The 26,058-nt window shown below is 42.8% G+C and overlaps 2 protein-coding genes across 4 annotated transcripts in view; both read right to left on the bottom strand.

Annotated features, from left to right (window-relative positions):
* Positions 1-3,290, bottom strand: part of Ap3s2 (adaptor related protein complex 3 subunit sigma 2) — a 44,916-nt gene extending 41,626 nt beyond the window's left edge. The window contains exons 1-2 of one of the 2 annotated variants that reach the window (XM_047538642.1): positions 3,090-3,166; positions 434-498 (exon numbers count right to left, since the gene is read on the bottom strand). In XM_047538642.1, coding sequence (XP_047394598.1) covers positions 434-436 — 3 coding nt within the window. In that variant the 5' untranslated portion in view covers positions 437-498; positions 3,090-3,166. Of the gene's footprint in view, positions 1-433; positions 499-3,089 lie in introns of both variants that reach the window. The other variant, XM_047538641.1, reaches the window with a different exon arrangement.
* Arpin (actin related protein 2/3 complex inhibitor) lies at positions 452-25,819 on the bottom strand. Of its 2 annotated transcripts, none has more exons than XM_047538639.1 (7): positions 25,589-25,819; positions 16,095-16,170; positions 13,760-13,892; positions 9,703-9,909; positions 9,134-9,297; positions 3,090-8,475; positions 452-498 (listed from the first exon to the last, which is right to left on the bottom strand). In XM_047538639.1, the coding sequence occupies exons 1-6, from the start codon at positions 25,678-25,680 to the stop codon at positions 8,467-8,469; spliced, it is 681 nt and encodes a 226-aa protein (XP_047394595.1). In that variant the 5' UTR covers positions 25,681-25,819; the 3' UTR covers positions 452-498; positions 3,090-8,466. The 2 variants fall into 2 exon arrangements, with proteins under 2 accessions (XP_047394595.1, XP_047394596.1); XM_047538640.1 differs by lacking the exon at positions 25,589-25,819 and adding an exon at positions 17,493-17,554.
* Between the last annotated feature and the right edge of the window lie 239 nt (positions 25,820-26,058).

Raw genomic sequence — 26,058 nt, 5'->3', positions numbered from 1 at the left:
CCCCAATGGCTCTAACACTCCATGAAGATCAAGATGTAATCATGTGCATGTTTCAAGAAACTTAATTTGCCCTCTTTTATACTGGTTATACAGGTACTACACAAAAAATGTTATGTTACCAGTGGGGTACAGCAATGTATGCCTGTAATCCCAGGCACTTGGGAGGCTGGCAGGAGAATTATAAGTCCAAGGCCAGCCTGGATTTAGCAAGACCCTGTCTCAAGATAAAAATTTTAAAAGGGCTTGGGGTGTAGCTCAGTGGTAGAGTGCTACTGGGTTCCATTCCCAGTACTGCTAAGGGGAAAAAAAAAAAAAAAGAAAAGAAAAGATGATGTTACCAACAAAGTATTATCAAGAAAGAGAAAAAAGTTCTATGTACAGATGAGAATTTAGAACAGCTAAACAGAGCCACAAATAAATTTTTTGCACTTACCATTCAGTTACCACACACTTGATAACTCACATTTCATTTCCACTTCTACATGTTTCATAATATTACTGGTATGGTTGGGGAAAAAAAAAAAAAAAAAAAAAAAGGACAATAGGAGGGAGACGCCAGTCAGTAAGACAGAAAGTAATTAAAAGCTCTAGACCTGAGTTCTCAAAGCTACTAATGTGCAAGCAATCAGCTAGGACTACTGTTTAAATGTAGATTCTGATTTAGGAGTTTTGGATTAGGTTCTAAGACTGGTTCTAACAAGCTCCCAGGTGATGTCAATGCTGCTGATTTGGGGACTATAAGTAGCAAAGCAGTTATTTAAAATTTAAAAACAATAACAACAAAAAACAAAAAACAAAACTTCAGATTGGACCTGTCCTAAGAGTCAGAAAATACAATCAATTTCTAAGAAGTTATTAAACAGAAAGAAAAAATGGAAAATGTCATTGTGGGGAAATTACTTTGACTCAGTTTGGGTATAGAATGGCTCAGTATTTACTGAATGAATGAATGAATACAAACTTGCTAAACCACACTTGCTGGTCACTGTAAATTAGAGTAAACCAAACACTATTTTCCTAGTTTCTACCTAAAGAACACACAAAGTTCACAGATGCCAGGAGGCCGTAAAAGATTAACTCTGTGCTCAGAAATACAAAACATGCCAAGTATCAGCACTTTTTGAAACTGATAAAAACATTTTTTGAACTAAAGTCTTTCATCTGACTCTAGAGGGAAGTGGCAGCAGTAGGAAAGTGGTATGAAATGATGAGGCCAACTAATTCCTAGTTCAACAAAAAAGGCAAACTACCAATTGCCTCCATGCTTAGTTATTTTAAGAACCCTTCCTATCTTTTTAGTACTCTGCAGTTTTCAAGGTATCATCACTCATTAACTCATGGGTTCTTATAAAAATCCTATGATCTCCAAAAACATACAAATGGCCAATAAGCACAAGAAAAGATGCTCAACATCATTAGTCATTAGGGAAATAGAAATGAAAATGACCTTCTACCCACTAAAATGACTTTAATTTTAAAAAGACAAACAGGTTTTTGTAAGAATGTGGAGAAATTGGAACCCTAATACACTGCTAATGGAAACATAAAATGGTTCAGCCACTTGTAAAACTATTTAGTAGTTTCTGAAAAAATACACAATAGTTACCACATGATCCAGCAATTCTACTTGTAGGTGCATAGCCAAGAGAAATGAAAACGTATGTCCACACAAAAACTTATTCATGAAGGTTCATAGCAGCATTATTCACAAGAGCAAAAAGTAGAAACAACAACTGATGGCCAATCAAAATCTAGTATTATCCATACAATGGAACATTATGACAATAAAAAGGAATGAAACATTGATACGTGCATGCTACAACATGGAACTCTGAGTACATTTTACTAAATGAAAGAGACACAAAAGATCACAAACTGTCATGGATCCATTTATAAGCAATGTCCAGAATGGGCAAATTTAGAGCAACAAAGAGTAGATAAAAGGTTGCCTGGGACTGGGGGAGTTGAAGGAGAAATAGAGAATCATTGTTAACCGTAGGAGTTGCTTTGGGGGCAGGAAGGTGATAAAAAATGTTTTAATCTTAACCATAATGGATGCCATTTGTACACTTTAAATAGGTAAACTGTTATGTTATGTGACTTTCGTCTGTCTGTAACACACACACACACACACACACACACGGGCTGCTCTCAACTACAAATTGACTAGTTAAACTGAATGCTCATTTTTTTAACCTCAATGTAATCGACACAATAAAATGCAACCTAGTTTTTAAAATCTTGTAAAAAGAGTAAATTATTTTTTCGTTTCTATCTGACAAGAGAAAATAAGTCTGAAATAGGTTTATTAACTTGCCAATAGACACAAGAATAGAAAAGGTGGAACCCGTGGCCTGAATATCAGTTTTCTAACTGTTCCCTCTTGGGTTTCACAAGTCTCCCTGTCATACAACACTTTGAAACCTGGCTGCAAAGAAATAAACTGTCGGGGGTGCTGGGCAGCAGATAATAATGTTTCTGTTTTTCCAGAGGAAGGTTTTTGGAAAATTCAAATGCAAAGGGAATGCTTATTGAGCCTTCACGTGGCAGCATTTAAAATTCCTCTTCAGTTTTCCATTTTCAAAGTGATTTTCTTTAACCCTACGGGGTGAAGGGTAGCAGTCCCTAAGCAGACCCAGCCACCACCCGGGGGCGGGGGGGATTCCAAGAACTTTTCCAGATCCCCTAGAACACAAAAACCTTAAGAAACTGAATGTTTCCTCGAGAAACTAGTCAACAAACAAAAAGATTAAAGAAAGTGGCTTCAATCATTCAAGTTCTCGATTAGATATACTCCCCGCCGTCGCTTATACTTGGTGCCCTGAGACCCAAGGGAAAGTGTCACAAAATAACACAGAAAATATGGGGTCTAGAAAATGATCAGAGAAGAGTGGGTGCAACGGAACTTGAAACCAAAGGCCTGACACCCACCCCAGTTCAGGGAAAGAGGCTAAGTTGCGTGTGGGTCATGCACGGTGCAGAATCCCAAGGGGATCAGCAGGCAGTGCCCGCTGAAGGCTAGGGGCCCCAGGGGGAGGGAAAAGCGCGCGGGCATTCTGAAAGGGCGTGGTGAAGCCGGCGGCACTCACGAAACGCTGGTAGAAGCGGACCAGCCGCGGCTTCCCATGGTTGTTGAAAACCAGAATCGCCTGAATCATCTTTGCCAGGCACGCTTCCTTCAGAACCTGCTGCTCCCAGAAAGCGCCTCCTTCCGCCACAACACGGACACTTCCGGATGGTGCCTTGCTAAGGGCCGCTCCCGGAAACTCAGACTAGGTACTCAAAAGCCCGGCCATCGAAGGGTCCGGCCTCTTTGGGGAGGGCAAGCGTGGACATCAAGGACCGTTGTCGTCCCCGCCAGCATCGGTTGGCCAGTCAGAGCCTGACCCGAACTTAATTCCCGATCTGTGCACCCCAGCACAGACCGACCGCTGGCTCCAGAATCCCGACCTGGCGCAAATCCGAGCACGTCGGAAAAGCTGATCCTGAAGCAGCTGCTCCTGCCATGGAGAAGAAAGAGGCTGTGAGCCTTGCTTTTCCCACCGTCCGCACCAAACACACTCCTGACCTGCCCCTGTGGCTCGCAGAGCGCTCCCGGAGTGGGGAAGCCTCAAGAGTTTAGCCATTCTTCGGTTAGGGAACATTCGGTTCATTTTTATTTTTCAATATTACAGACAGTGCTGCAGTGATTTATATAGATGTCTGATCGTGCAAATAGGCTGCGTCTCCACGGTAGATGGTGAATGGTGGAATTACGGGCTCTTTAATGCAATTCTATTTAAAAGGTACCGTAGATCCCAAGTTGATAATGTTCTTGTTTTGTCTTCTAATGACCTAATATGGATGAGATGGAGCATGTCCTTACACTGCGGATGACCGCATATTCTGCTGCAAACTGGGGACCATTTGGCGATGTGAATCAAAAGACTTTAAACTATGTCATATATATAACATTAGATTCCAACTCTAGAATTCATAATAAAATGTGGGTGTAGGAAAAGAGAAGGTACATGTCAGCAGTATAATTACAGAAGAAAATGGAAGCAAGCTATTCCAAAATGAGAAATTGGTTAAGTGCATTGTTCTACACGCGTATGAGAAATTCTAAATGGTTATTATGAATGATTTATGATACAGGGAAATGTTCATGATCTGTTAAGTGAAAAGATTACACCGTACGTACAGGGACAATTCACTTTGAACAAGACAAAGTAAATACACTAAAATATGAATAATAATTGTATCTGGTGGAATGGCTGCATCGGCAGGGTTTGTTGTTCAGCACAGGACCTAAAATCATACTGTCCTGATTCAAATTCCAGCTCTGGCACCTTGGGTAAGTGTCTTCATTTGTAGAACAGGCATAATATCAGTTTCCTTACCTGGAAAAATGGGAAATTATTCTACTCACCCCAGACAGTTGTTATAAACACAAAAGGAATTAATATTGGTTAGTATTTGAAAGAGTGTATGGCACATAATTGAGTATTACATAAGTGATTTTAAAACATCTTTGGGTGGTCGGATTATAGGTTTTTTTCTAATAAATATATATTGCTTTTGTAGTCAGAGATTTTTAATAAGTAAAAATCCAGAAGGTAATTCCACTGAAACTTAACAAAATGCTTCAAATGTTGAGGAGGAATATCAAAGAAAATTCTAAAACAGAATTAAGAGGAACTAGCTCTACCAACCAATAAGACCTACTAGGCTGGTTTGACTTGTAATTAAAGGGAAACTTACTGAGATATAACAGATAATGTGGCATAATATAACTTTAATAGGTGATGTAAGAGACATAATAATTTGACAGAGTGAAAGAATTTAGTAAATACTGTTAAAGTAACAGATAAGTAATTTGAAAATAAGCAGTTGCCTAACTTTCAATTTGAAAATATGCTGGAGTTGAATCTAGATACACTTTATCACTGAGCTATATCCTCAATACTTTTTTTTTATTATTATGGTTTTGTTTTGAGACAGGGTCACTCTAAGTTGCCCAGGCTGGCTTGGAATTTGCAATCCTCCAGCCTCAACCTCCTGAGTAGCTAGGATTACAAGCATGCACCACAATGCCTGACCACTGAATATTTAATATCTGAAAAGAGAATATGTATTAGCTTGGAAGCAATTTTTTAAAAACCACAACATGTCAACGACTGTATCTATATGAAGATTATAATTTTGCATGAAGAGGAATTTTAAAAGTGAAAAAATAGTTGTTGAAATATGGCAAATGATCATATTTAAAATATAGTAAATAGGGGCTGGGGTTGTGGCTCAGTAGTAGTGTACTTGCTTAGTATGAGTGAGGCCTTGGGTTTGATCCTCAGCACCACATATAAATAAAATAAAGGTATTGTGTACACTTACAACTAAAACATATATATAAAAAATAAAAATAAAATAAAATACAGTAGATAAATGAGTAAAGGAACTGAGTAACAAAAGAGGAAATAGATATAGGAAATGAAAGTGTTTAAGCTCACTACAAATAGGGGAAAAAGGCAAATTAAAATATACCTAGGTATTATTTTCACCTTATCAGGTATCATTTAAAAAAATGTTTTTTTTTAATCTAATTCTGGCAAAAATAGCATGAAAATGGTTCTCTCCTACATTACTAGGGAAATTACAGTTTAGAACAACCCTTTGGGGAAGCAATTTGGCAACAAAACAAGATTTTTACAAAAAATTCTAAGATTCCCAGTTATCTAACTCCTGGGAATCTGTTTCTAATAACCAAAAAATACAGAGTGTGGTGGAGAAGAAGAGGATTGAGGGAGCCCATTGCCTTTTCAACATTTTTTGAAACAATTATATTGGCTAAATAGAGATAGACTTAAATACCCCCAAATTGGACCATAATAGAACTATTCAACAGTAGTCGATGTTATGAGTGATGGTATAAAGACTATGTAGCAGTATGGAAAGTGATTATGTAACATTAATGCAAAAAGTAATATCAGATTTTATGTGTAGGCATATTAAAAAAACAAGATACTAAAAAAATTATGAACATGGCTGAAATTGTTTTTTACTCCCCCATCCAGAATGCCATGATCAGCCCTGGTCCCCACACAGGTTCTGAGACATAGCAGCTTCCATTTCCCTAGTTTTGGGGAAGAGAATTTTGCCTGAGTTTCCCTACCTGCTGAGCCTGGAACTCTCAGCCCCTGTGGTTCTCCTTCCCCCTCTACACTTCCTAGCCACAGGCTGGGCTTCTGCAGAACCTTATGTACCACAGTACCGTTTGCCCTGAATCTGGATATAATTCGTGGGCCCATCCTCTCTTCCAAGGTCCTAGTGATTCCGCCCCTGTATGCCCCAGGAACTATTTTCTTCTGCCCACCCTGTTAGTGCTATAGACCCCCAAATCACTAACCTCTCACCTAGACAATTGTGAGGGTCTCATATGAACTCATTGCCTCCAGTTTCTCTGAAGTCAAGTGAGCCTTGAAACAGAGAAATCAGATCTTACCCTCTCCATGGGATCACTAGCTTCCAAGATGTAGGGATAATTCCCTAAAGCCTTAACACGCCTGAAGATGATGCCGTGCCTGATCTCCATCTCATTAGCCTCAGTTCTATCACACCTCCCCACACCCAACTCCTACCATCTGAGCTCTGGCAAAAATGGCCTTTCCCTTCCTCAGGTCCTCCAAGACCCTGAGCCCTTCCTGTTGCCTCAGGACTTCTCCCACTGACACAACGGGCCTCCTTGTTGGCAATGGTGACCTGCTTATAAGATTACCATCAACCACAGTGCTTTGGATAGCAGGGTGCCCCCAGTGGGCACCTCTACCCTCAGTCAATGTCCCCAGTTCACCTCCTGCTTAATCACCTTCCTGAGCATCCCCAAGGATTAGGGCCCAACTTCAGTTGCCTGTAAGCCAGCCCCATTCAGATATCAGTCACCAGTGAGTTAGCTACCACCTCCTCTATATCCAAAACTCTTTATAGGCCCAGGAAGCAGAGCATAGTGGAAGGCATGTAAGCTTCACCTTTGACAGCTCTGGATTTGAATCCCACTCTGCCATTTTTTTAACTTGCAAGTTGCTTAACCTCTCTGAGTCCCCTTTTCTCCTCATATAATGTGCATGTGGAAATGAATAGTTAATGTGGTCTTTGAAAACCTGACTGCCTGGGTTTAAATTTCTCTCTCACTATATACTATTCATGGAGCCTCAGACCTTCAGTTTCAAATGAAATATTTGGGACAATAATCGTGTGTACCTCATGGGATTGTGACAATTAGGTAAGATATTGGAAGTATTTAGCACAAGTACTAACACCAGGAAGAACACAATAGTGAGTGGCTGTAATGATGATGGGAAGCACCCAACACTATGTTTGACACATTAGGAAGATTCAATAAATGCTAGTTTCCCACCATCCTCTTTTCCCCCAATCAAGAGGATTCATATGCCATGGACATGCAGATTTCAACTGAGGACATGTAGAATTCTTTCCAGATCTCATCACATCTGGGTGTCACAAGGCTGTCATAGAACACTTCCAGGATAATGTTCAGGACCAAAGACCAATGGCTTCCTCCTAGGAACATTGCTCAGCTTCAAGACCATTAACACCAGCAGGAACCCAGTTCTTTCCTGAAAATTTAATCATTTGTGAAAAATTCTCAAAGTAAAAAAAAAAGGGGTGTGGGTATCAAAAAAGTAGTGTAGAGCTGGGGATGCAGCTCATTGGCAGAGAGTTCTTGCCTCAAATGCTCGAGGCCCTGGCTTTGATCCCCAGCACCACAAAAACAAAAAAATATGTGGCCTGGCAGAGCAAGTCTGAGAGCTGAAGACCAGTCAGCCATACCTGTGAAGGCTGTTGACCTCCTTAAGAATAGCTACCCCTATGACAGCAGCCAGGGAGGTCAGAAGACAGGAACCCCCAAGGGAACATGGAATCAGAGGAGCAATGAAAGACACCTTGGGTGTGGGATGGGTGGGAATGGGGGACAAGGAGGCTTGAAGCAGGGGAGCAGAAGCTATAGTGGAATGCTGGGGAAGGGGTGGGGTGGAAGGAAGCAGGGAACAGTGAGACCAAAGGAAAGAACCCACTAATTTCTCCTCAGAGCCCCTCTGTCTTTAGATGAGAGAATAATCCCCAATGCTGCACCAAGACCAAGTCCAGTTCCTCCCAAACTACCCTGGGGCACTCTCCTACCACCTGCCTCCAAAACAAGGCTGTCACTAAGGCAGGAGGTGTCATGAAAATGTCTAGGAAGGCTGGACCTGCATCCAAGGAGGTACTTCCCCATGAGCCACAGTCCAGGGTCCCTCCACCCATCTCGTGGTCTTGGACATGTTTTAAAGGGTATTCAGAGCAGTTACAAGAAGAACTGGTAAAGCTTGGTGGATTGCTGTCTCCAGCTTCAGGATGAAGGTTGATGTAAATTCTCCGTGGTGCCACAGAAGATGCAGGTGGGCCCCAGAGGCATCTGCTCCATAAATCTCAGTCATCCTGGAGAAATCCAAAGCAGGTAAAGTAAAGAGAGGTGAACAGAGCATCTTTCATAGAAGTTTTCTTTAAGTCATCAAACAAGGGTTCAATGTCCACAGGACCTCGGCCACCTGCCTTGACCTCACATCATTAGAGCTGGCCACTCTATTGTATGTCAATTGGCTTTAGGACAGAAGGGTTCCAGACCTTCCACACTACCTGCCCTGGCTTTCTTTGTCCAAACTCATCATCTTCATCACTGAGAGGAAAATACCATTTTTCTTTAACTTCTTTGTTCTAACTGTTCCATTTGGGTTTTTACATCAGTTCAAATCTTCAGGTGAAATGTATTTCAGAAAATTGGCTTTGAATCAGCTGAGGATCAACTAGAGGGCTGACCTTTAGTAAAAGAAACACTAGTAAGGACCAAGTCAGCCATTTTCCGGCCACATCAGGCAGGGAGCCCAGACCAAGGAGAAAAAAACCACAATCACTCAGAGGTTCAGAGATCTCCTTAAAGGAATCTCCTTTACATACTCTAGGAAATTCTGCAGAACTCCATAAAAGCTGGGGGTACAATTTATCCTGCTGTTTGCTCATCTGAGCCCCAACCACAACCAGTATGTACAAAATTCCTGCCAAGAGATATAAGCACACCAATGCCGTCTCCTTGTCCTACCCATTCCTCGTCTTCTGCCCCATCTCCTTGCTCTCGGATCTCCACTGCAGGCCCCTCTGAAGATTTTTGGGCCATGATGTTGTCTGTCCAGGATGCCCCTGTCTTTCGATCACCAGCAAAATTACATTTGGTCACTGTTCCAGCCTCCAGTTTAGCTAATGAATCTGAAAGAAGAGAAGAAATTGAATGTCCTCTCTCTCTCTGTGGCAGAACAGTGGGGGCTGAGCCCATTCTGGTGGTGTCCCCTAGACCGGGGTAAGTCATTGTTCTCCCCAGATCTAGATGACCACCTCATTAGGCCATGGGTGGGACCCAGAAATCACTAGATAGCAGAGGTCAGTCACAGGAACCCTAGGATTGGGTTGCACCTTAGGCATCCAGGTCAATAAGCCCAGGGCACTTATACATTGAGGAATAAATCTCAAAGGGTTGGTTAGGTCCCCACGGAAGGCTAGACCTGTTGTACCTATAAATTCTAAGCAGGAGGGGTTGGGAGCCTCAGAAGGGATGTTACAAGCCCCCATGGACCACAGGAGAACATCAGGTTAGCATGAGGGCACACTGCTCACCTATGAAGGGGCCATCGCCCTGAGTTTTCAGCCGTACTCCGGCCCCCAGCTCAAGTTCCATCGCCTCCATCTCTGACTCAGGCATCCAGAACGCCACTGTCTGGTCAGGGGTGAGGCTCTCTGTCAGTGCCAGCAGCTCGGGCTTATTTACCAGCCCCTTTAGCTCCTCGGGTGTGAGCCTGTCGGTGTCTCCCTTGGCTTCCACTTCTACAGGCACACAGGCAGAGCAGGTAGGTTATAATGGCTGGAATATCAAGGACTTTCAAAGGGACTTTTAGGGACCAGGTGACTGCTGTGTGTTTTTGTAGTACTAAGGATTGAGCCCAGGGATGCTCTACCACTAAGCTACATTTCCAGCCCTTTTCATTTTTTTTTATTTTGAAACAGGATATTGCTGAGTTGCCCAGGCTGGTCTTGAATTTGAGATCCTCCTGCCTTAGCTGGAATCTTCCTGAGTAGCCGGGATTACAGGCATGTGCCACCATGCCCGGCTGGCTGAGTGTCATACACCTGCAGGGTAGGGCTCTCAGTACCCGTTCTGTTAGTTTTCATCAAGGAACTCTACAGCAGAGGAGCTATGGGCCAGACTTTGGAGCTGGGCTGCCTGGAACAAATCTGGACAAGTGACTCAACTTCCGTCCCTGAAAAATAGGGATAAAAATGATGTCTACCCAACAGGATCCGTTCATGGCACCATAACCTTGGCCAAGCAGTCAGGGTCACCCCTAGGACTCCCCAAACAACCTCACACGGAGGACACTCAAAATATTCTGTTCCCACCTCCACTCATTCCCCTGGCCAATAACCCCCAAATAACCATCTCACCTACTTTTCAAGATTAGCAGAAGCCATCAGGTGGTGCCTCTTGCTTATCTGACACCAAACACCTTGTCAATTTGCATCTAACTACAAAAACTCTCTCCTCCTTTCCTTCTATCTCAAAGGATAAGACATCCCCGCTCCTGCCCAGAACCCCACATTCCTCCAGAGTCTGTCTCTCCTTCCCCACTCCCTGATCTTTTCTCAACATCTTCCTGTATTCTGATTTTGACACCCACTGCCCCAGACTCTGCCCACCCCCATCACAGTCCTGGGGCTGCTCTTCACTGCTCACCCCCAACCCTCTTCCCATCGTCCCATTCCCTGGACATCACCTGCATGCACAGCTAGCTCCCCACTCCTGCTTCCCTTCAGGGACATAACACCTTCCCCGTTTCTTTCGGACTTCTCCAGTGGTTCTTTTCCCACTCCTATGGATTCTGTCCCCTACCTACCTCTTACTGCTGCTGTTCCCTGGGCCTACTTCTTTCCTCCTCCCTGATGATGCCATCCACTTCCATAGTTTCTCACTAGGCTGATTACTCCAACATACTGTGCTGCCAGTCCAGTCTCTCCCTGAGTTCTAGGACTTTATCTTCAAGTCCCCAGTAGAAGTGCTACCGGCAGCTCTAACCCAGTGTGTGCCAAACAGTGCTCTTCTCCCTAAACCTGTTCCCCTTGTACCTACATTCCCTCAAGTCTGGCACCCAAGTCCAACCTATGAAAACACCCCTGACTCTTTCCACTTTCTTGCCTCATATCCAGTCTAGCCCTGAGGTCTCTGTCCAGCTCCATATGGAATTGGTCCAGTTTCACTCCCCAATGACATATCCTTCAGTCTGGTCCTCTTATCTCCATCCCAGGTTACACTAACAGCCTCTGAACAGGCTTCCTTGGTCTCCAGTTGATTCACTGTCCCAAAGCATTTAAAAACAAATCTTGCTGGGCATGGTGGCACATAACTGTAATCCCAGCAACTTGGGAGGCTGAGGCAGGAGGATCACAAGTTTAAGGCCAGCCTCAACAACTTAGCAAAACCTTGTCCCAAAATAAAAAAATAAAAGCACTGGGAGCCAGGTACAGTGTGCATTGCCTCCCAGCAATTTGGGAGGCTGAGGTAGGAAGGTCACAAGTTCAAAGCCAGCTTCAGCAAAAGTGAGGTGCTAAGCAACTCAGCGAGACCGTGTCTCTAAATAAAAAATACAAAATAGGATCTGGGGATGTGGCTCAGTGGTTGAGTGCCCTTGAGTTCAATACCTGGTATCTCAAAAAGTAAAAAAATAAATAAATAAAAGCATTGGGGATGTAATTCAGAGGTAGAGTGCCCCTGGGTTCAATCTCCAGTGCTGCAAAAAATAAATAAAATAAAAATAAATTTAATCACAACACTCACCTACCTAATAGCACTCAATAAAGGGCTCCCCAGCAGCCTCCATTTAAGTTCAGCCCCTTCGTGCTCCTGCCCCCTTTGCTACTGAGCCTGCTCAACTTCTTGTCACCAGATCAGTCCCTATCCTTTGATACACTGTCTCCTCTCTGAAACATCCTTCCAAGCCCTAGCACCCAGCTAATTCTATCATGATTCAGTACTGCTGTTCTCTCATCCAAAGCACCACTGACTATGTATACCTGGGGCTCAGAACCCTTCCCAGTTTCCAATCACCAGTCAGTCTATATCCTCTACCAACTGAGACTATCTTGAGTGCAAAATGAAGTCTTGTTCATCCCTGGAGTCCCAGTACATGGCCCAGGGCCTGGCATGTGATAGATGCTCACGAAATATTCAGAGAATTAATGAGCAACTAAAAATATGAAAAAGTAAAATGAGAGATACCAACTCCATCTCAAAACCTTCTCACCCAGCCACAGACAGCAATGAGATCCCTATGCAGCCAAAACTGGGAAATGGAACAAGATCATGGAGTACCTTCTATGGTCTTAATGGGACTCCTCAAAATCCACATGTTGATATTTAATCACTATGGTTTGGATATGAGGTACCCCCCAAAACTCATGTGTGAGACAATGCAAGAAGGTTCAGAAGAAAAATGATTGGGTTATAAGAGCCTTAACCCGAGTTAATCCCATGATGGGAATTTACTGAGAGGTAACTGAAGGTGGGTAGGGTGTGGCTAGAGGAGGTGGGCACTGAGGGCATGGTTTGGGGTATATATTTTGTATCTGATGAGTGGAGTCTCTGCTTTCTGATAATCATGTGAGCTGTTTCCCTTCTCCACTCTTCTGCCATGATGTTGTGCCTCACCTCAAGCCCTAAGGCATAGAGCTGGCTTTCGGTGGACTGAGACCTCTAAAACCATGAACCCCTAAATAAAACTTTTTTCCTCCTTAAAATTGTTCTTGTTGGATCTTTTAGTCTTAGCAGCAAAAAAATCTCACCAAGACAATCACAAATGTGAGAGTATTGAGAAGTGGGGCCTTTTGGAGGTGATTAAGCTCTCATGAATGGGATTGGTGTCCTTTTAAAAGAGGTAGAAGGAGCAGGACATGGTGACACATGCCTGTAATCTCAGCCATTTGGGAGGCTGAGAAGGAGGATCATAAGTTCAATGCCAGCCTCAGCAATGTAGTGAGACCCTGTCTCAAAATAAAAAATAAAAAGGGTTGGAAATATAGCTCAATGGTAAAGCATCCCTGGGTTTAATCCTCAATACCTAACTAAATAAATAGATAACCAAGGTAGAGGGAGCTATGCAGGAGGAAGGCACTCTGAAGCTGAGAAAAGCCCTCAGCAGACACTGAACCTGCTGAAAACTTGATCTTGAACTTCCCAACCTCCAGTATTATGCATAATAAATTTGTCATTTATAAATTACCCAATCTAAAATATGGTCATATCAGTACAAGTGGACTGAGACAGGGCCCAAGAACCAAATGGGAATTTTGGCAGAAAAACAAGATCCCAGGGGCCTGGTCTGGGCTCTGGAGCTCCATGCAAAGACAGTGAGAACCTACAGCCAAGTTTGTGGACAATTTTGCCATGTGCAGAAATGGCAGGAGCTGGGCAGGTCAGCCTGGCCCCCTGGCACAGAGGTGGGGCAACGGGGATCCTCTGAGCAAGTGTGGGGAAAGAAGCAGTCCAGCAGGGGCCCTCAGGCCAGACACCTGGAATCAAGGCCAAACATGCCAAGATGCCCCTTTATAGGGACCAAGAGGCTCAGAAGACAGACCAGCCACACTGTCGGAGGGCCCTGAGGGAGAAAGGACTGAGGATACCTACTGTAGGATGACAGGAGAAAGCCCGTGTTCACCTTCCTGGTCGCACTGAAGTTGGGCTCAATTTCATTTCCCTTGGGGTCAAATTTACGACAGTGGATAAGACTGGGCCGAATATACAGCACGTAGTAGCGTTCCTGAGGCCAAGCAGAGACAGAGTGAGGAGGGCTGCTTCATTTCCCCACCCCAACACACACACACTCTGGACTCTGGGTGCAGCCCTGCTGTCCTCGCCCTCTACATATGTTCACTAGAGCACCTGCCACACACAATGCACCATGCCGGAAGTCCACAACAGGGAAGGCACAGGGTCTGACCCCAGGGCTTCCGAACAGCCAAAGACAGAAAATACATGCAGGAAACCATAACTTAAGCAAGAGGGATCCCAAATATCAAAAAGCGGGAGTACCATGAAGAGGGCACTGAAGAGGAGCCCTATGGGTGGGCAGCCACTCTGCCCCTTTCAACACATGTAATGCCCAGGGCAAAACATTCTCATCCTCCTGAGCCTCAGTTTCTCCTGTCATTTGGAAGCAGTGTGATACCTCCTTTCAGGAGTGTTGTATGAGCTCAGTGACATCCTGGAGAAGCAAGCACAGCACAAAGCAGTAAGGACCCTATAAATGCTGTTTGTCAACTATTCTAATCAAAACAGGTGGAACAAATGTTCCCCAAAGTTGTAGAAGCAGAGATCACTTCTTGGGAGAAACAAGGAAGGCAAAGTCTTGAAAGGTGGCAAAACCTGCAATGGTAGGAACAAGGGTGTAGAAAGAATATTAAAAGTCCGAGACAGGTGCAGAAAGTAAAGGTCAAGAGGCCCACGTGCATGTCTGAGCAACACAGGGCATTTGGAAGCCTCCTGGGAGCTCAGGCTGGGAACACAAGCGGGACTGATTTGAGACAGGCCTTGAGTTGGCATTTGGAGTTTGAATTTTATTTAGTAGACAAGAAAGAATCCTGAAAGATTTAGGGGCAGCACTGAGACCCTCAGAGATGTCTTTCTGGAAACAATTTGGCAGCAGGCCAGGGATGAGCTTTGGCAGCAGTCAGAAGGCAGGAGGGCAGGTGCAAGGTTTTGTCAGAACCAGCTGAGGACCCATCAGAGGATGGAAGACACAGAAAGGAGAAGAGAGGGGAGGGAAAGAAATGATTAGGTAAGAGCCCGAGAAGGATGTGGCACTGCTTACCTGGCAGCGGGAAGGAGGGAACAGTAGGGGTTTGCAGACCAGTGACTGGACGGGCTACTACATTATCATCAGGAATGAGGAATTAGGAGGAGACAATTTTGAAGAAGGGCTGGGCAAATCCCCTGCCTGTGTGAGCACAGCCAAGGAAAGCCAGTCAGACACCAGTGTTGGGGTACGCCAGGCTCTCCTAGGCAGGCTGGCTTGGGGCTTTGGATTGAGGTGCCTGCCTGCTCAATGAATAGTAAGGAGCAGAGAGTGTGGGCAAAGCCTCTCTGGGCATGAAAATAGTAGTGAGCCAAAGCTGTTCTGTGGGATCTGTGAGAGAAACAGGCTCCATGGAGGCACCAGGCCTCTGACCCACCAGAGGACATTTTGAGGAGCTAAGTTTTACAGACCAGGATAAGGTGATCAGCACGTCCAGGTAGGGCTGCTTGAAAGGGGAGGAGCAAATCTCTATGGCACTTGCCTGTACTTCAAGCAACTCAAAGTGGTTGAGGTAGAAAGATAGCAAGTTCAAGGCCAGCCTCAGCAACTAGAGAGACACTGTCTCGAAATTAAAAAAAAAAAGAAAAAAAAAAAAAAAAGAAGAGCTGGGGATGTAACTCAGTGGTAGAGTGATCCTGGGTTCAATCCCGAGTACCAAAAAGAAAAAAAAAAGAGAGAGAGAAAATAGAAAGGCAGAACTAGTGCTCAGAAGAGACACAGGCTAGTACAGGATGGTGAATGCCAGGTGTGTCCATGGACACCTGAGATGGGGTGGAAATAAAGAGCATGATGAAGAAGCTGAGAAGACAAATGTCAAAAGGGAAATTGTATAGGAACTGAAGGTCCAGGCAGCAACATTGACTTCACAGTCTGGTTAGATTGGGTGTAGTAGTAAGTCCTGGTCTATTTTCTCAGCTGTGACCCAGGCTTTTCTGGCAAGAACCAGGTCCTCCATCTGTTTGCTACCCAGCACAGCCCAACCTATCTTCTTTCTACTTGCTGGTCCCATTTGGTCACTGCTCTCCCCACCTGTTCTGTGAGCCCATCAGTAAAGGGGCTAGATCCCAAGTCAGAACCCAGCAACACAAAGATAACTCATGGGAATGGACTGAGATGGTTCAGAGGGTAAGGGTGGCCCTCTGAGGGCCACCAAGGATACATCCTCACCTTCCTGCCATGGGCGTCTAAGATGCTGTGCCGAGATACATCCACCAGTTCTCCCTCCAGCAGGATGCCATTTCCCCTGGGGATGAGAATGAAAGAAGGGGTGGCTGGTTCTGTCAGTCCTCAGGAAAGACCCATGACTCAAGTTTGGTAGCCCATGTGAGCCTGTACTGCAGCAAAAGCAAGTCCCACCAGAACTCCTGTTCACCCGGCCCTGAGCAGCCCCTCTCTGCACTTCCCATGTAGGAACCTCTATCCCTCCAAAGTTTCCAAAAGCTGGGGCACTGCCCAAAGTACTGAAGGAACTGTGTCAGCCAGCCCTAAGATCAAGCTATGATCCCCTCCTCTAGGGAGTTATTGTCTTATAAGTCTTCTTATCTAGAAAATGGGGGAAAAAGTTACCTCACTTTGCTCCTCTGAAGATGGCATGAGATCATTTACAAGAAAGTATTTCCTTGATCAGGAATGTTTTAATATAAACCCACATTTAATAAGTTATTGGTTTCTTGAGTTTTAATTCAGTGTGATCTAACATCTTTACACACATACTAATTTCTTAGAATTATATCACCAGAGGGAAGGAATGCAATGAATTATATACACCAAAAACTACTGTAAATTTCTATATAAAGAATAAAAGAGAAGAGATTCAAAATAGCAGACTAGAGGGAGGCTGCATTCCTAGTCATTCCATGACTTGGGATTCAAGCAGAGGAAATACAGTTTCTCTGTGAGGTGGCATTAATGTCCCATTTGCCTGAAGATTGCCATTGGTTTGCTCACAGCCCACCTCTTGCCCGCTGCTGCCTAGAGGTCCATTGTCAGGGTATCAGCAGATTTGGTTAAACATTGCTGCCACCATCTTGGGACACTGGTCAGGGCCTGGGAGTCCAGGTCCAAAGGGCCTACAGATTTGCTGCCACCATCACTGCCATCTTCAGGGCACAGCTGCCTCAGACTGGGAATACCAGCCAGGGCTGCTATTGTCAGAGTACCTGCAGGTTCAGTTGCACCTGAGGTCTTCCTGCTGAGTGTGCTAGTGGCCGCCATCTTGTTGCCTCTTTGCAGAGTCGCTCCTTTATGTGAGCACATCCCTGGTGGTCTCTCTGCAAGTTGAATGGCATTGAGATCCTGGGACTGCAGTGAGGCAGAGCCTGGGAATCTGAAGCCCAGATTGGTCAGACTGCAGCTGGGTCTGCATGAGCCAGCCTGAGCCTGGCAAGACTGTGGCAAGCAGAAGATTGGAGGCATTTCCCTGGGGGTAGCACAGGTTGGAGAAACTGGAAAGAATGGGGCTCTCTCTAGCTCAGTGAGTCCTGAAGTGCACGGAGAAAGGAGAGGGCAGCTACAATGGATGGGAAGACTGGAAGAAGGTGTGAGGGCATCTTGCTGTTGGCTTACCCACTCAACTGGTCAGGCACCCACCAGACTGGAGCTAACATCAAACTTCAGACAACCCCACCTATTGGTGGAGAAGGGACACTGAGAAAACTTTTGAAAGCCAATGGAAACAATCGTTCAATTTTCCTTGAGACTTTCTTTTATTCCGTCTCTCTCTCATATCTCTACCATCTTTGAAAACAAAAATTTTCATGCATCAATTTATTAAGGAATGGGATATCAGAATAGTATATCACAGATTTATTGTGGATTCTTATATTTTTACTTTACAAAAAAAACTGTATATATATTTTTTTCTCTCACTTATCTGTCTCCCTGGATTCTCTATCTCACTCCTCTCATGCTCACAGACAACCTCTATTAATTCCTCCTTCACTCTTTTTTTTTTTTTTTAAGTTTTTTTATTTTTTACTTTGGTAGTTGTGGATGGAGAGCCTTTATTTTTTATTTGTTTATTTTTATGTGGTGCTGAGGATCGAACCCAATGCCTCGCATGTGCTAGGCAAGCGCTCTGCCACTGGGCTACAGCCCCAGCCCCCTCCTTCACTCTTACTATAAATTTTTACCTCTATCTTCTCTCCTTCTCCCTCATAAACATCACATCCCACACTACTTCTTTTCCTTCTTTGTCCATCATTTGAGATGGAAAACCCTTTGAGCAGACTTACTGTTGATATTGTAGACAATAGTCAAACCCTATTCTGTTTATTGCAACAAAACTATAGATGCCTTAATAGGAGCTATTTGGTGTAAGGCTCTAAATTGTTTGCATTGGGGGCTGCTAATATTGGTCTTCCCCTTAAAGGGGTGGTACTGGAAGCCTTCAGGGATACCCTAAGACTACAGAGTAGAAACTGTACTGCCTCAGATCCATACTGCTACATGGGAAGACACACAAATAAAATGAAAAAACAAGGGAACAAAGGACCTCAAACAATCCAAGATGTTCCAACAATAGAATCCATAGACAACACAGTAGAAGAAATGTCAGAGAAGGAGTTTAGAAGATACATAGTAACACTGATCTACAAAATAAAGGATGGTATTGGAAATACAGGAAGTGAAAGATCACTTCAATAAAGAGGCAGAGACTATAAAAAGGAATCAAGCAGACATCTTCGAAATGAAGGAAACAATAAACCAAATTAAAAATTCAATGGAAAGTATCACCAACAGACTTAGACCACCTGGAAGACAGAATCTCAGGCAATGAAGACAAAATATATACTCTTGAAAATAAAATTGACCACAGAAGATGGTAAGAAACCATGAAGAGAACTTCCAAGAAATATGGGACATAACGAAAAGACCAAATTTAAGATTTATTGGAATAGATGAAGTCATAGAGATACAAATAAAATGAATGCACAATCTTTTCAATGACATAATATCAGAAAATTTCCCAAATCTAAGGAATGAAATGGAAAATCAATTACAAGAGGCTTACAGGACCCCAAATGTACAAAATTACAGTACACACGCACCAAGGCACATTATAATGAGAATGACTAACATTAAAATAAGAATTTTATGTCTGTGAGAGAATAATATCAAATTACATGTAGTGTGAAACCAATTAGGATTTCAGCTGATTCCTTAAACCAGCCCCTCAATGCCAGGAGGTCCTGGAATAATATATATCAAGCTCTAAAAGAAAATCAGTGCCAATCAGGAATTTTATGTCCAGCAAAACTAAGCTTCAGATTTGAAGATGAAATAAAAACCTTCCATGAAAAAAAAAGTTAAAAAGAATTCACAATTAGAAAGCCTACCCTACAGAATATTCTCAGCAAAATATCCCATGAGGAGGAAATTTAAAAAACAATGAAAACCAGCAAAGGGAGGAACTACACTAAAGGAAAGGTCAATCAAAGGAAAAACTAACTCAAGTTGAAAACCAAAAATGAACCAAAATGACCAGGAATACGAATCATATCTCAATAATAACCCTGAATGTTAATGGCTTAAAGTCATCACTCAAATGACATAGACTGACAGATTGGATTTTTAAAAAGGACCCAACAATATGCTGTCTTCAAGAGACTCACCTCCTAGGAAAAGACATCCACAGACTGAAGGTGAAAGGTTGGGAAAAAACATATTACTCACATGAACTGCATAAACAAGCAGGGGTTTCCATTCTCATATCAGAAAAAGTAGACTTCAAGCCAAAGTTAGTCTGAAGGGATAAAGAAGGACATTTCATACTGCTTAAGGGAATCAACAAGATATAACAATTGTAAATATGTATGCCCCAAACAACAGAGAATCTACATACATCAAACAAACTCTTTCTTTTTTTCTTTTTTTTTTGGGGGTGCTGGGGATCGAACCCAGGGCCTTGTGTTTGCAAGGCAAGCACTCTACCGACTGAGCTATCTCCTCAGCCCCCAAACAAACCCTTTTCAATTTCAAGAATCTAATAGACCACAACACAATAATACTAGGTGACTTTAACACACCTCTCTCACCACTAGATAAATCTTCCAAACAAAAACTAAACAAAGAAACCATAGAGCTAAATAATACAATCAATAATTTACACTTAATGTACACATATAGAGTAGTTCATCCATCAATGAGTGAATACACTTTCTTCTCAGCAGCACATGGATCCTTCTCTAAAACAGACCATATGTTATGCTCAAAGCAAATCTTAGCAAATACAAAAAAACAGAGGGGCTGGGATTGAAGTTCAGTAGTGGAGCACTTGCCTAGTATGTGTGAAGCACTGGGTTTGATTCTCAGCACTGCATATAAATAAAATAAAGGTCCATTGACAACTAATATATATATATATATATATATAAAATATATAAATATATATATACACACATATATAATATATACATCCATACTATCCTATATTACATCAGATCATAATGGAATGAAACTAGAAATCAATGATAAAATAAAAAACAGAAGCTACTCCAACACCTGGAAACTAAATAATATGCTATTGAATGATGAATGGACAGCAGAAGAAATCAGGGAGGAAATAAAAAAATACTTAGAGATAAATGAGAACACCAATACAACATATCAAAATCTCTGGGACACTATGAAGGCAGTGCTAAGAGGAAAGTTCATTGCATTGAGCTCATTAATTAAAAGAATAAAAAGGCAACAAATAAATAACCTAACATTACAACTCAAAGTCCTGGAAAAAGAAGAACAAATCAACACCAAAAGCAGTAGAAAATAGGAAATAATTAAAATCAGAGCTGAAATCAATAAAATTAAAACAAAAGAAACAATTCAAAAAATTGACAAAATGAAAAAATAAATAAAATTGATAAACCCTTAGCTACACTAATGAGGAGAGAGAGAAAACTCAAATTATTAAAATTCATGATGAAAAAGGAAATATCACAACGGACACTACTGAAATACAGAAGATAATTAGAAACTATTTTGAAAATTTATACTTCTATAAAATAGAAAATCTCAAAGGCATTGACAAATTTCTAGAGACATATGATTTATCCAAACTGAATCAGGAGGACATACACAATCTAAACAGGTCAATTTCAAGCAATGAAATAGAAGATGCCATCCAAAGTCTACAATCAGGAAAAGCCCAGGACCAGATGGATTCTCTGCTGAGTTCTACAAGACCCTCAAAGAGCAATTAACACCAATACTCCTCAAATTATTCCATGAAATAGAAAAGGAGGAAATCCTTCCAAACTCATTCTATGAGGCTAATATTGCCCTAATAGCAAAACCAGACAAAGACACATCAAGGAAAGAAAAATTCAGACCAATATCCCTGATGAATTTAGATGCAAAAATTCTCAATAAAATTCTGGAAAATCACATACAAAAACATAGTAAAAAGATAGTACACCATGAACAAGTGGTTATCATCCCAGGGATGCAAGGTTGATTCAACATACAGAAATCAATAAACGTAATTCATCACATCAATAGACTTACAAGAATCATATGATCATCTCAATAAATGCAGAAGGGCTGGGGAGATAGCTCAGCTGGTAGAGTGCTTGCCTTACAAGCACAAGGCCCTGAGTTCGATCCCCAGTACCGCAAAATAAATAAATAAATAAAAATAAATAAATAAATAAATGCAGAAAAAGCATCTGACCTCTTCATGTTCAAAACACTAGGAAAAACTAGGGATAGTAGGAACAAACCTCAACATTGTAAAAGCTATCTATGCTAAGCCCAAGGCCAACATCATTCTAAATAAAGAAAAATTGAAAGCATTCCCTCCAAAAACTGGAACAAGATAGGGATGCCCTCTTTCACCACTTCTATTCAACATTGTCCTTCAAACTCTAGCCAGAGCAATTACACAGACTAAAGAAATTAAAGGGATACAAATAGGAAAAGAAGAACTCAAACTATCACTATTTCCCCATGACATGATTCTATATTTAGAAGATCCAAAACATTCCACAGAACACTTCTAGAACTAATAAATGAATTCAGCAAAGTAGCAGGATAAAATATCAATACCCATAAATCAAATGTATTTCTATACATCAGTGATGAATCCACCAAAAGAGAAATTAGGAAAACTATCCCAATCACAAGGGCTGGGGAGATAGCTCAGCTGGTAGAGTGCTTGCCTCGTAAGCACAAGGCCCTGAGTTCGATTCCCCAGTACCACAAAAAATAAATAAATAAATAAAACCAATCATAATAGCTTCAAAAAAAAAAAAAAAAAAAACCTTGGGAATCATCTAACAAAAGAGGTGAAAGACCTCTACAATGAAAACTACAGAACACTAAAGAAAGAAATTGAAGAAGATCTTAGAAGATGGAAAGATCTCCCATGCTCTTGGAGAGGCAGAATTAATATTGTCAAAATGGCCATAGTACCAAAAGCATTATACAGATTTAATGCAATTCCTATTAAAATCCCAATGACATTCTTCATAGAAATAGGAAAAGCAATCATGAAATTCATTTGGAAAAATAAGAGATCCACAATAGCCAAAGCAATCCTTAGCAAGAAGAGTAAAGCAGGAGGCATCACAATACCAGTCCTTAAATTATACTACACAGCAATAGTAACAAAAATGGCATGGTATTGGCACCAAAATAGACATGTAGTCCAGTTGTACAGAATAGAGAACACAGAAACAAACCCACATAAATACAGTTACCTCATACTAGACAAAGTCACCAAAAACATACATTGGAGAAAAGATAGCCTATTCAACAAATGGTGCTAGGAAAACTGGAAATCCTTATGTAGCAAAATGAAATTAAAACTCTCTTACCCTGCACAAAACTCAACTCAAAGTGGATCAAGGCAGGAGTGGTGCACACCTGTAATCCCAGCAGCTAGGGAGGCTGAGACAGGAGGATAGAGAGATCAAAGCCAGCCTCAGCAACAGCGAGGCGCTAAGCAACTCAGTGAGACCCTGTTTCTAAATAAAATACAAAACAGAACTGGGGATGTGGCTCAGTGGTTAAGTGTCCCTGAGTTCAATCCCCAGTACCCCGCCCCGCAAAAAATAAACCAATGACTTAGGCACTAGACCAGAGAGCCTGAGCCTAAGAGAAGAAAAAGCAGGCCCAAATCTTTACCATGTCAGCTTAGGACCTGACTTTCTTAACAAGACTCCTAAAGCATAAGAAGTAAAATCAAGAATCAATAAACGGAATGGATTCAAACAAAAAGTTTCTTCTCAGCAAAGGAAACAATCAATAATGTGAAGACAGAACCTACAGAATGGGAAAAAAATCTTTACCACATGCACATCAGATAGAGCACTAATCTCCAAGATATATAAAGAACTCAAAAAACCTAACACCCCCCCCAAAATAATAATAATAATAATAACCCAATTGATAAATGGGTCAAGGAACTGAGCAGACACTTCATAGAAGATATACAACTGACCACAAATACATGAAATAATGTTCAACATCTCTAGCAATTAGAGAAATGCAAATCAAAACTACTCTAAGATTACATCTCACTCCAGTCAGAATAGCAATTATCAAGTATACAAGCAATAATAAGTGTCGTCAAGGATGTGGGGAAAAAGTACATTTATACGTTGCTGGTGGGACTGCAAATTGGTGCAACCACTCTGAAAAGCAGTATGAAGATGACTCAGAAAACTTGGAATGGAACCACCATTTGACCCAGCTATCCCACTCCTTGGCCTATACCCAAAGGACTTAAAATCAATATACAGCAGTGATGCAGCCACATCAATGTTTATAGCTGCTCAATCACAATAGCTAAACTATGGAACCAACCTTATATGCCCTTCAACTGATGAATGGGCAAAGAAAATGTGGTATGTATACATAATGGAATATTACTCAGCCTTAAATAAGAATGAAATTATGGCATTTGTAGATAAATGGATGGAACTGGAGAATATCATGCTAAGTGAAATAAGCCACACCCAAAAGACCAAAGGCCAAACATTTTCTCTGATAAGCGTATGGTGATTCATAATGGGGGGGTTAGGGAAGAACAGAGGAACTTTGGATTGGGCAGAGGTGGGTGAGGGGAGGGGAGGGGATTTGGGGGTGGGAAGGATGGTGGAATGAGAGGGACATTGTTACCTTATATACATATATGATTGCATGAGGGGGATGTGACTCTGCATCATGTTCAGCCAGAAGAATAAGTTGTGCTACATTTGTGTACAATGTGTCAAAATGCATTTTGCTATCATGTATAACTAATTAGAATAAATTTTTAAAAATAATTTTAAAAAAGAATAAAAAAACAGTTTCTTAAAAAAGAAAAGAAAAAGAAAAAAGGAAGTATTTTGTAAACTTTATGTGCTTACTAAATATAAAGGATTTTACTTTTTTATTTAAGCAAATTTGGGTCAGGTGTCTAAGCTGCTATAAATTATCTTCCCTTTTTAAAACATTTTCATATTGTTGTTCTCATTCATACCCATGTGGTCCTCAACCCAAAGAAATGGCTTTTGTCACTACAGAGGTGAAGAACTTGAGACTGAGACGTTTGGAGACCAGCTGAAAATCAGAGGGTACTGCCCTCTGAGGAACTGGACCCTCCTCCCCACTTCCCGATTCTAGTTTTCATAAAGCAGATCGTGGTGCTTCCTTTTTCAGAATCACATAAAAGGGAAAAGAGTGAGCACCACCAAAGATAGTGGAAAGGGATGGGGCAGAAAGCAAAAACTCACACCACCTCATCTGCCTCTATCCACTCCTCCCCCCAAATTATTTTTTTAAATATTTAACTGAAAAAAATTGTATATATTCAAGGTGTACAAGGTAATAACTTGATATACATACACACTGTGTAATGATAATCACAATCAAATTAACAAACATCCATTACCACCCATGCAGTACATTAGATCCCCAGAACTTGTTCCTCATATAAATCAAACTGTACCGTTTGATCATCTCCTCATTTCCTCCCTTCTCCTCTTCCCCAGTCTCCCGTCTCTGAAAACCACCGATCCACTCTCTGTTTCTGAGTTACACTTTTTAAAATTCCACATAGAAGATCATAAGGTATTTGCCTTTCTGGGTCTGGCTTATTTCGCTTAGCATAATTCTTTAGTGTCTGTAATTGTATGGAATAATCAATATTTCTCATAACCCGGAGCAGGGCCTCACTCCTCCAGCCAGACCGGGATCCTCCACTCCCGGCTCCAGAGCTGTTCCTGCCCTCGCCCGGTGCCATCATACCGACTCCCACCGCTGTTCCGGTCACTAATGGCCACCGTCCCTTCTGGGGCAGGGCCCAAGCCTGTGCAAAGGCCTGGAAACACAGCAGCATGCCAAGTGGCTGGAATTTATAGGCAACCGAAGCACAGCCTTTGGAGCTTCGGTTGGATTCTCTCCCGAGGGTGCGCGGACAGGAGGGGAGTTTTAAGCGGATCTGCCTTTCCTGGGGTGGGAATAGGTGTGAGGCCTGGGGAACTGGGAGGAGTGGGCTGGGGGCCCTAAAGGCGTCCCTGGCAACCCCGGCTCTTCCTCCCACTCGCCCACCCCAGCCTCGCAGCTGGGTTCGGAGCCCTGGGAGGGGAGGCGGCCGAGGCCGTGCGCCCAGGTCCCGGGGCGCTGCACAGTCTCCCCGCGGCAGCGGCTGGGTCCGGCCCGGGTGTAGCAATGCCTACCCCTGGTAGGTGGCGGGGTCCCAGGCCCCGGGCAGTCGCACGCTCTGCACCGCCTTGTTCCGGAGGGCGCTGTCGTGATAGATGCGGCTCATTATTCTGACCGCCGAGGCCGAGAGGTGCAGTGCCCGGAGCCCCGGCGCACCGGGTGTGCACAACGCTGGAAAGAGCCCGGAGGCCGCGCCGTGATCGGTACTGCGGGGCCTGCAGATCCCCGCCGCGCGGCTCGGCCCTGGGCGTTCCCGGGCGGGATTTAAAGGGACCGAACCCCACTCCAGCCCGCCGGACAGTGTGCGGTACTGGAGAGAGGAGAGGGTTTACGAAAGCACTCGAGGCTTGGCGCTTATCACCAGTCACCTTCTCTTCCTTCTGTTTGCTCTCTCTCTCTCTCTCTCTCTCTCTCTCTCTCCTTCCCCGTTACTTAAAAGGAAACTCCTGCCCCAGCGCACACACAAAGGGGAAATGGAGACCTA

This window comes from Sciurus carolinensis, chromosome 2, assembly GCF_902686445.1.
Source record: "Sciurus carolinensis chromosome 2, mSciCar1.2, whole genome shotgun sequence".
Taxonomy (NCBI): Eukaryota; Metazoa; Chordata; class Mammalia; order Rodentia; family Sciuridae; genus Sciurus; species Sciurus carolinensis.
The sequence above is the reverse complement of the archived record's forward strand: the minus strand, read 5'-3'. Positions and strand labels throughout refer to the sequence as shown.